General features: G+C 40.1%; 1 protein-coding gene across 1 annotated transcript; it reads right to left on the bottom strand.

The window, feature by feature from the left end:
• Nucleotides 1-1,861: 1,861 nt before the first annotated feature.
• Nucleotides 1,862-7,551, bottom strand: LOC139472988 (autotransporter adhesin BpaC-like). Its single transcript, XM_071255486.1, has 10 exons — nucleotides 7,477-7,551; nucleotides 6,950-6,986; nucleotides 5,378-5,635; nucleotides 5,153-5,242; nucleotides 4,280-4,921; nucleotides 3,347-3,601; nucleotides 3,048-3,140; nucleotides 2,453-2,680; nucleotides 2,122-2,208; nucleotides 1,862-1,869 (listed from the first exon to the last, which is right to left on the bottom strand). The coding sequence occupies exons 1-10, from the start codon at nucleotides 7,549-7,551 to the stop codon at nucleotides 1,862-1,864; spliced, it is 1,773 nt and encodes a 590-aa protein (XP_071111587.1).
• Between the last annotated feature and the right edge of the window lie 3,276 nt (nucleotides 7,552-10,827).

Genomic DNA, 10,827 nt, shown 5'->3' with positions numbered 1-10,827 from the left:
ATGTAAGCTGCACGTGTATCCAGGTAAGTCATATGTCACTGGGCTGCATGTAGAATGTAAAATGTACGTGTATCAAGGTAAAGGCACGAGTCATTTGGCTGCGTGTTGAATGTTAGCAGTACGTAAATTAATGTATTAATGTTGCAAAATCGTTTAGCTCTGCCTATATTTCTTTTGGGTTACATTACTGTCTTTCGATTTGTCTTCAGTTTATCATTAAACTAATCTACATTTAAACACAAGTTGAAGTGCAAAATCACGTAGTGGGACCCGTGACGATCGGTTTTAATATATGAATATTAAATAAGAGTATTCATCAAACAAGGGCATACACATGACATTTGTACTTTTGTTAAAGAATCTATAAAAAGCAAAAGCATATTTCACATTTAAAATAAACTAAAATTATCAATGTAATTTTGTTCCGGTAATTGATACCTAGTTATTATATATTAAGCAACTGCTTTTCCGAAATTATTATATATTATTCCCATTTCCCTTTCATTCAAAATCCCATAGTAGTCATAGCATCTTTTATTATAGCAGCAAAATCTATACATATAGGATATATTTAGGATTTTACGAAAAGCCTTCCCCTCCCCCAAATAGTTGCGTATAAACTAGTGACCTTATAACAACCATTGGCGAATCATACATTTACGTGTTATGTTATAAGGAAAAATTATTACTGCTTATAATCATTTTCACAAGGATTATGTCACTAAACCTGGAGCCAAATGTCTGCATGTATTTATTCCTATTTCAATATTTCCATTAAAGATGGGTAGGTATTTCTCTTGTTGTGATATCAAATTCACAAATCACTGCAGTATCAATACAGAAAAACCCCTGTATGACATCATCCTACTCATTGTTTTCATCAGATAATTGGGACCTTCACAATGTACGATGGAAGGAGGTTCGTGTTGTGTGTCGTAACCGGTTCCACTATTGGTATGAGCACCAACCTTTGCGCATTTGCAGATACCTGAATACGGGAGTCAAGTTAAAGATAATCGTATCTCCATCGTTGAAGAAATCGAACTGAACCCAAAGCCATCTTACAATCGTGCAAAGATCGGTTTGTGCAAGTGGAATAGGACAGTTGAGTGGTGGTTCTAAAGTTGATCTTCGGCGCCTAAGATCGCTTGTAACTAAGATTGCTCCTGTACATGTGGGCCCAGGTGTTCATATACATGCACTGGGAGCATAACGAAAGCGTGAAAGAACGGTATAAAGCCAAACTATAGCTGGAGACACGCCAGTCTTCGGTCTGTGTCGTGTTGGGAATCGGCAGTCCGGTTTACAGTTCGTCTCCCAGGCCTATCCTTATGGATAATTTGCCATTGTGGATGCGCCTGTTTTTTCATATTGTGCCCTATGGCGGATTGTATGTACCTTCACAATGAACTCAAAGAGGGCCATGGCTGGACTCTCCAACATCAGAAAGATGAATAGAGACTTGTAACATGTGTACAGCCTTTATGATTGAGTGAGTGAGTTGGTATTAACGCCGCTTTGAAGAGTATTTCAGCCACATCACGGCATGTCAGCTTCTTGTGTTCAGAAAACCAAAGTGACGCAGGTCTCAGACGTTTGCCTCAAGAAATATAAGACTAGAAACATAATCAGGGTGAATCTTGGATTCGAACCGACGATCAGCGGTCTCTAGTGCAACAAATGTTCACAACTCTGCATAGCAAATTGCAGCTTTTAGACGAAAGACGTCGTGATGAGTTAATATACAGTTCAAAGCGTCATTAACTCACTGAAATAATGAGATGAACTATAAATATAGAGCACATGGAGTTTATTTACTCATATTGTTGTCAACTAGATCTCGCGGTGTAGGTCAGCCTGTTTATGCCACTGCGTAAAAGAAAATAGGAATATCAGTTAAAAAGTATGTGTCAGTGTATCTTGTTTACAAAAAAAACCACATCAAATATGATAAATTTGATTGTGGATTCCACAATTTGTAAAGATAGTTTTATGCTTACGTTTTTAGAAACAAAGAAATTGGTTAAATAATATTTTAGACTTAAATTTATGGGCACTTCCATACAAATATACTTGTATTACCGGATCCATATTGTTTACTAGTATATGTGCGAAGCTCACCTGGCGATGATGTGAAGGACATGTAGAAACCTTCCCTTTGCACGGAGCCGTCAGATGTGAAGGTGATCACAAAGGTTCCATCAGATTCTGAGGAGCAATAAACATAAAGTTACTGGAAGTACTAATTTTTACAGAAAGGTTTTACAGAAAGAAATTCATATGTGAAAGTATGCTAGGTTTAGCTTTTTATTTTAAATTTCAAAATACTTCAAAGGTACTAAAACTGTTTCTATTTTAGTGTTTCTTGTTCATCAGTTGTTTCAAGATCACGGAAGCAGAAATGATAAGCATGTAACATAAATTATAGAGGTGGAAAGTGAGCTACACTCACGGTATGTCTTGCTGCCGGGGTTGCTTCCACACAGTCTGTCTTCGCCCATGGTGACGGCGTCGTACATGCATCTGCTTGCACTCTCAATGTCAAATTCCTCGAAGGTGAAGTGGAGTTCAGCTGGCATGGGGGTGTTGATGGTGTATGTGCATGCCATGTTGGGACTGTAGCCACCAGGGGGGGTTGCGAATGACCCGGATGTACCATTGATCACAGCATTACAGTACTCTGAATTCGATAAAAAGACAGAACACCCTAAAAGTAGTTTCATGTCCTTAGTTTAGTGTCATTGACCACACGATACTGAGCTTGGGATCTCTGGGTCAAACAAGTGTCTCGCCTGTTAATGAGGGCTTTGGGTTATTAAAAGTGCAATGCCAAGGAGGAAAACGGAATAATGCTTGTGAGGTGATATTCGCCTATTTGGCTGATATGAAATCAACTTGAAAGTTCGTCCCAACAATTCATTTAAAATGATCACAATATTTGTTCATCTGAATGGCCTCTGGGGCATGATACAATGATAAATATACGTTAATGTAAATGTCTTAATAATAATCACTGATTACGTATGTGATGCGAAGGTTGTACTTGCCTACTTCAGTCTGGTAGTCGAATGCGAAACCGAGACCCGAAACACTCGAATCACTGACGAATTTCATGGCGAGGAGTTGCTCTGCGTTAGAGTCTGGATTATAGAAATCTTTATCAGAAAACAGGAGTTGAATTTATAAAAGTGATGTGAAAAATCTTGTTTCTGTCATCTCAAGTATACCAATATCAGGGTGGGGGACACAAATATGCATATGCTAAAAGACGATATCAGAAGACACATGCATAAATGTAGTAATGTACCTGTGTTAACATTGATATTAACACTTGCAGTGTGCTTACATTGCTTCACGAAGGGACTTCTGTTGTTTCCACATAGTGTGTCGATGGTGTTGTTTCCAAGCCTCACTGACAGGCTGTCGTAACGACAGTTGCTATTATATTCAACATCAAAGCGTGTGAAGTTGACCGTGGTCACGTGGGGAAGAGCAGGTGAATATAGATTGATGCTGCACTCTTCGTTGTTTGCGTAGAAACCATCAATATCAGTTGCCAGAGATATTCTGCCTTCCAGGGAGGCAGTGTCGTAGTTGCATGCTGCAATGAGAGATGGGAACTTGCATCATTGTACACGTTTGCCAACACTCAAATGAAGTAACTTTGGGGACAAACCCTTGCTCTTGTCATCTATGTTTTCCTTGTGCAACTCTAAATAAAGTTGACTTCATGCATGTAACAGCACAACAGAAGGCAGAACTGCAAGTTTCTTTCCTCTAAAAATAACACATAACGAGTCACAATGTGTTGAATATATTGACCCAAGGCCCAAATCCTGTGTCAGAAATATGGAAATTATTATGAAAGTATAAATAATTATTAAAAACACACAAAAAACGTTTACATGACTCACGGGTTGTTTATGATCATAATATTATTGTCCTGGAACCGTATGACTTCAAGCTTCCATAAAGAAGTTCAAGGAATGAAACTTTGTCCCGTGTTTGTAGGAAAATGCAAATAATATGCATTTAGAAAATCATAACATAGCGGGTGGCTTTTGTTCAACAATTTGTTCCTTTTTAATATTTCAGTTGCTGAAACCAAATTCCTCTTCATCTTATAAGCGACGTGAACGAACATATTTAGAAGATCCCACTGCCCCCATCAACTATCTATTTAACAGTTAAACCTGTCCATCAAAGCTCCACATATTTAGACGATGAATTTCCTTTACAGATGAAGGCATTATTTGTGTGTAAGATGACAATGACCTACCATATGTTTTTTCGTCGGAAGGTTCAACGGTTGTGTTGCTTTGTGCGACTGTCGTGTTGCTTTGTGCGACGGTCGTATTGCCTGGTGCGACGGTCGTGTTGCTTGGTGCGACGGTGGTGTTGCCTGGTGCGACGGTGGTGTTGCCTGGTGCGACGGTGGTGTTGCTTGGTGCGACGGTGGTGTTGCTTGGTGCAACGGTGGTGTTGCCTGGTGCGATGGTCGTGTTGCTTGGTGCGACGGTCGTATTGCCTGGTGCGACCGTCGTGTTGCTTGGTGAGACGGTAGTGTTGCCTGGTGCGACAGTGGTGTTGCCTGGTGCGACGGTGGTGTTGCTTGGTGCGACGGTGGTGTTGCTTGGTGCGACGGTGGTGTTGCCTGGTGCGACGGTGGTGTTGCCTGGTGCGACGGTCGTGTTGCCTGGTGCGACGGTGGTGTTGCTTGGTGCGACGGTCGTGTTGCTTGTTGCGACGGTCGTGTTGCCTGGTGCGATGGTGGTGTTGCCTGGTGCGACCGTCGTGTTGCTTGGTGCGACGGTGGTGTTGCCTGGTGCGACGGTGGTGTTGCCTGGTGCGACGGTGGTATTGCTTGGTGCGACGGTCGTGTTGGCTGGTGCGACTGTTGTGTTCGGAGATGTTCCATTTTCTTAAATAAAGTAAAAATTTAAAGGAAAAAAGATAAAACGACTCCAGTATAACTTGTATGTGAATACATACACACAGTAATGAGTCATGAGATGACAAAACACATATCTTCAATGATCTTCGTATTCAGAAGTTTGTTATTAAATGGTAAATCTTCTGACAACGTTTTGACGAACTCACGAACTCGATCATATATCTTTGATATAGCCACACATTCAGAAGTGTATCGTACCCATCCTGATGTTGAAGCGAGCCACAAAACCTCTGCTTGTCACTGAACCGTCGGTGACAAATCTCAGCACAACTTCACCAGTTCCGTTCACTGTAACAGAAACAGTGGAATCTATTGACAAGAGACCCAAACAAAAATAAATATCTAGTGAAGGTTTTGATTTCATGTAGTGCGTTACTACGACGTTGAACTCTCATTTGATATTGACCACTTCTCTGAGCTTACCTTGCCTCCCGTTAATGGTACTTCCACACCATCTTCGTCCACCATTGATCTGAACATAATCGAAGGGACATCCATTACCGCCCTCGAGGTCGAAGGTGGTGAAGTTGAAGTGAATACTGCTGTTCCTGGGGACATTGAAGACGTAGCTGCAGTTGAGGTTGTTCTCGTAGTCCTCCCCTATACCAGGCAGGCTCTGGATCATACCATGGTCAGCCCGGGTAGAGAAGGTGCAGTTGCGATGGCTCCTGGGAACACCCCCTTAAATCACAAAGATAGGCTTCTATCAGGGAAAGACAGCTCAATAGTCTTGTAGCATGTATGTTTGCATGTTGTCATTCAATTTGTTGGAAGTGCATGGGACATGGCCGACGACATCTCGTCAATTCAGAATACAGTCATATCATAAATTACTCGAAATAAGTCTTATGTATTCATACAAATCCGTACAAAGAGGGAAATATAGCATGGCTTAGGAAATGCATAACCGAATCTCACTGTGAAATGTTGGACTTCCTCATACATGTATATAATATCTGTGTGAAATGTAGACAAGAAGTAGGCATCCCCATGGGTACCAGTTGTCCTCGAAATTACCTCATCTGTTTGTTATGCATACGAGTCAGGATTTATGCTTGGATTGGCAAAATCAAAACACGGAAATTTTGCCAAAAAGTATAACTTACGTTTCAGGTATATGAACGATCTCATATCTTTGAATAATTGTCAAATAACCAATTACCTTCCACTGATTTGCTCACCTGCGCAGGAAATAATAGATACCATTGAAACCGCTATATCTGTTTTATATTTAGATATATGCATACAAATTCAGTATTCACAATACTACGATACGAGCGCGCAATATTACAATGTTTATCTCCATTTCACAATCAAGCATGCTCTTTCTCCTAAGATTTCGAAGAGCGTCATACGACTCTTGCTCAATGGTTGTTTTTTTCAGGGTTAATACAGTCATGGCATCAGTAAAACTTTCAAAAGCTTTATGGTAGGATATCTAAAAAAATGATGCATGATGCTATTCATGTACTGGTCTTCATGAAGATCTTAGTTCTCTCTTTCAACTGCAAGGTCCATCATCAGGTAAAATACCCATGAATGACAAGTCCCTGTTGACCGATATCATAAACACGTTCATGTATATACACTTGATGTAATAATAGAGGTACATATTGTATTCATCAAAATATCTATGAACTTCAAACTATGAACTAATTGGTCAAAACTCAATGAAATATATACACCTTGAAATCATTTAAAAATTCATATCCTTTTTTCATTTTCAGTTTTGTTTGTGTGAAATAACCACATTGAAATGTAGAAACCGGAATCGGTTAACTTTTGACGGTTTGTAACTGCTAACATAGATTTTGGACCACTTGCGACTTGCGACTTGCGACCTTCGGAAGAAACATGCAGTGTTCTTGTACCAACACTTCTATCAAAACTCGATCAATGTTATACATAGATAAGTCCAAACAGTTCGGGATATCTGATGGCTTTTCATATTTAGCTGCGTTTTCATTTTTTAAGCCGTTAAAGCTGTGAACTTACTACTTCCAGCTTGTCGCTTCAACCGTGCTTTCTCATTCTGTTGGAGAAAAATAATACATATTGACTGTGGATATGTGAAGCCTCCATAACGGTATGGTTTGTATATTCAACGGCTTTTTGATAACCTCAGTATGATCTCATGACACTGCCAAATATCCTTTAGTAAAAAATGGCTCTAAAAGTTTCAACAGCTCAGAACTCTTGATCGTTTTAGCCGAACACGACTATACATAAAACATAAGTGTGAACAATGACATTACGTGTCTCGTTCTGCAATAGAGATCTAGATTATCTACTCAAAAGAAGTTAAGTAGCATCCAATTCTTTTATATTTCTACAGTGATCTATCGTTGCATGACAGAGTGGTATGTTTTGCTCTCTGTAACTGGCGTACTGTTGTTTGTCACTAAGAGTTGTAAACTTTGAGTTGAATGACGACCAACTGAAGTTGTACTGAAGAGGACAGTAAGACAGTTTATGTGTAAATCATGACAATCGTTAGATAAGTTGCCGTGTACTACACTTACTTTGAATGCTCGTCCTTCTGTGGAGGCCAGACAGAGGCAAACCACCAGCAAGCTGATCACTGCACGTGGAGACATCTTGATGTACTGTGTACCTCCAGACAATTGCTGAAACTTATATAGTCTCAGAGCTTCAAAACATTAAAGATGCATGTCGATTTTCAGTAACGTCGATAATGTGGGTAGCGTCCGACATTCCGGAACAGTGCTAATTGTGTGACCACCCACTGGAAATCCGATTACATATCTACCAACAGGACCATCTGCAGAATTTGATATCACAGACGCTGATGGTCACTATTGACATACCATTACTCTACAGATATTGATATGTTGAAGATTTTCACAATCAGCAAAAATATCATGTGGTAACTACGTGATAACCTCGTTTTAAGTAAAAGTTTGTACTACAAGGCTGTAGGCGTACCTGGTCTAGAGACGACAGACAACTGGAAGAAAGATGTGCCTTCCTTCTGTTGATTGCCAAAAACAGATGTGCGAAGAAGGGTGGTATGTTTCTAATGTTTTCCCAGATCTTTTCGTTTAAGGTTTTACAAATTGCAGCCGGGGTTGTGTTGTGTCTTCTAGCATGTCTGATTCATGTTCATGATATACTATCCTGACCGATATTCAGTCTAAAAATTCACAATATGACAAATATGATTTTTGAAACAGTCACTTATCATGTCTTTGTATGTAATGTGCTATGTTGATGGTGGGACACGTGGTTCTGTTGGGTGTTTCAACAGGACGGCAGCGAACATATGGGGTGTCACTCCCCACTCATAGAGGACGGAATGTTTGTAGGAGAAAAATTAGATTCCCGCGACCCTTGAATATTATATCTGCTTTGTTTAACCTTAAATCACATTGTATCATATTTGTTTGTGAGTAAAATGTGGAATTAATAGATATATTCAATTTGCTGTGCAAGACAACCCATGTCAGTCTTTTAAAACTCTTTGTTCCTGCAACCATGAAGTATGGATTTGGCTAAGTTTACATATATATATTTAAGACAACACTTCCACACAGTTTTTTGTGCTGACGTTCGTACTTGATATAACAATATGGACGAAAGGGTCTAAGGCGCCACAATTTGCTATGAAGAGTTGCGTTCTTTATTTGTTACAGGTTCAGCTGGTTGTACCTCGAATCCCAGATTCGCCCTGAGTACCATCTTTGGCCTGTCAACACAATATCCCTGGCGGTTTAAGCGAAATTCTTCCCTTCGGTATTTCCATCCTCGTCAGGCTAACCCGTCTGGAAACACTTTTTAACGGAGCGCCAGACCTAGCTCACTGACTGATATTGTAATACAATTGGAACCGGTGTCCATATTTCTAGTCATTTTTTATAGTGAGTGAGTATGGTTTTACGCCGCTTTTAGCAATATTCCAGCAACATCACGACGGGGGACACCAGAAATGGGCTTCACATATTGTACCCATGTCTGGAATCGAACCCGGGTCTTCTGCGTGACGAGCGAACGCTTTAACCACTAGGCTACCCGACCGCCCCCATGTTTTATAAGGAAGAACCAAGGAGCATGTCGATTCTTAGCATATTTAGCAAAGTAAATAGAATTACTTGTAATGTACATGAACGAAACTGAACGAGCCATACGTGCTTACACCAAGTATTACTCATACCCATCAGATATACAAAAATGTATTTAATTTGGTCTTTTGCCCAATTAAAATTTACGAATTGAGAGGCCTTGGGTCCATAGAGTAGAGACACAATATTGTAAGTGAAATGTTTTCTACAATACAGAACGCGTTGAATATACAAGGCTGTATCATTAAGTAATTCGGAATTATTTGTTAACATTAGAATAGGTACTGAAAGATTAATTGATAACAAATAATATTGGCTGAGTACTTTATACCAATCCCAACTGAAACTGCATAGGTCGTGCGTGATATTCGTCTTCATCGGCGTTCCGACAATAGTTTACATATTCTTCCTGTTTCATGAGTAAGTGAGGGATTGTGATTTTACGCCACTTTTAGGAATATTCCAGCAATATCACACCAGAAATGGGCTTCACACATTGTGCCCATGTAGGGAATCGAACCCGGGTCTTCAGCGTGGCGAGCAAACGCTTTAACCAACGAGGCTACCCCACCCCATAGTCTTATGACTATGCTTGTCGTAAAAGGCGACTAACGGGATCGGATGGTCAGGCTCGCTGACTTGGTTGATGCATGTCATCGATCCCAATTGCGTGGATCGATACACATGATGTCAATCACTGGATTGTCTGGTCCAGACTCGATTATTTACAGACTGCCGTCATATAGCTGGAATATTGCTGAGTGCGGCGTTAAACATCAAACCAAATCCTGTCTTATGAAATAGCATAATACACATACAGTGGGTCTGATAATTAGGGTCTTTTTGTTTCTTTTCAAAAACGAAATGTTTTTGAGAACACGGAATACGTGTATTTACAGGCGGTCTGTGCATGTTTCACTCCATTGGTTACTTTGTGCCATCTCCATGGTATATCAAGGGATAACCACTGAAGAAAAACACTGGGTTATGGGCTTCACATATTGTACCCATGTCTGGAATCGAACCCGGGTCTTCTGCGTGACGAGCGAACGCTTTAACCACTAGGCTACCCGACCGCCCCCATGTTTTATAAGGAAGAACCAAGGAGCATGTCGATTCTTAGCGTATTTTCAAAGTAAATAGAATTACTTGTAATGTACATGAACGAAACTGAACGAGCCATACGTGCTTACACCAAGTATTACTCATACCCATCAGATATACAAAAATGTATTTAATTTGGTCTTTTGCCCAATTAAAATTTACGAATTGAGATGCCTTGGGTCCATAGAGTAGAGACACAATATTGTAAGTGAAATGTTTTCTACAATACATAACGCGTCACGCGTTGAATATACAAGGCTGAATCATTAAGTAATTCGGAATTATTTGTTAACATTAGAATTGGTACTGAAAGATTAATTGATAACAAATAATATTGGCTGAGTACTTTATACCAATCCCAACTGAAACTGCATAGGTCGTGCGTGATATTCGTCTTCATCGGCGTTCCGACAATAGTTTACATATTCTTCCTGTTTTATGAGTAAGTGAGGGATTGTGATTTTACGCCACTTTTAGGAATATTCCAGCAATATCACACCAGAAATGGGCTTCACACATTGTGCTCATGTAGGGAATCGAACCCGGGTCTTCAGCGTCGCGAGCGAACGCTTTAACAACGAGGCTACCCCACCGCCCCTCCTGTTTTATGAAATAGCATCATACACATACAGTGGGTCTGATGATTAGGGTCTTTTTGTTACACCAGGATATCAAAAGTAGTTACTTTTT

This window comes from Haliotis cracherodii, unplaced genomic scaffold (assembly GCF_022045235.1).
Source record: "Haliotis cracherodii isolate W230 unplaced genomic scaffold, xgHalCrac1.p SCAF_26, whole genome shotgun sequence".
NCBI lineage: Eukaryota > Metazoa > Mollusca > Gastropoda > Lepetellida > Haliotidae > Haliotis > Haliotis cracherodii.
Note: the sequence above shows the minus strand (reverse complement) of the source record. Positions and strands in the feature narration are given on the sequence as shown.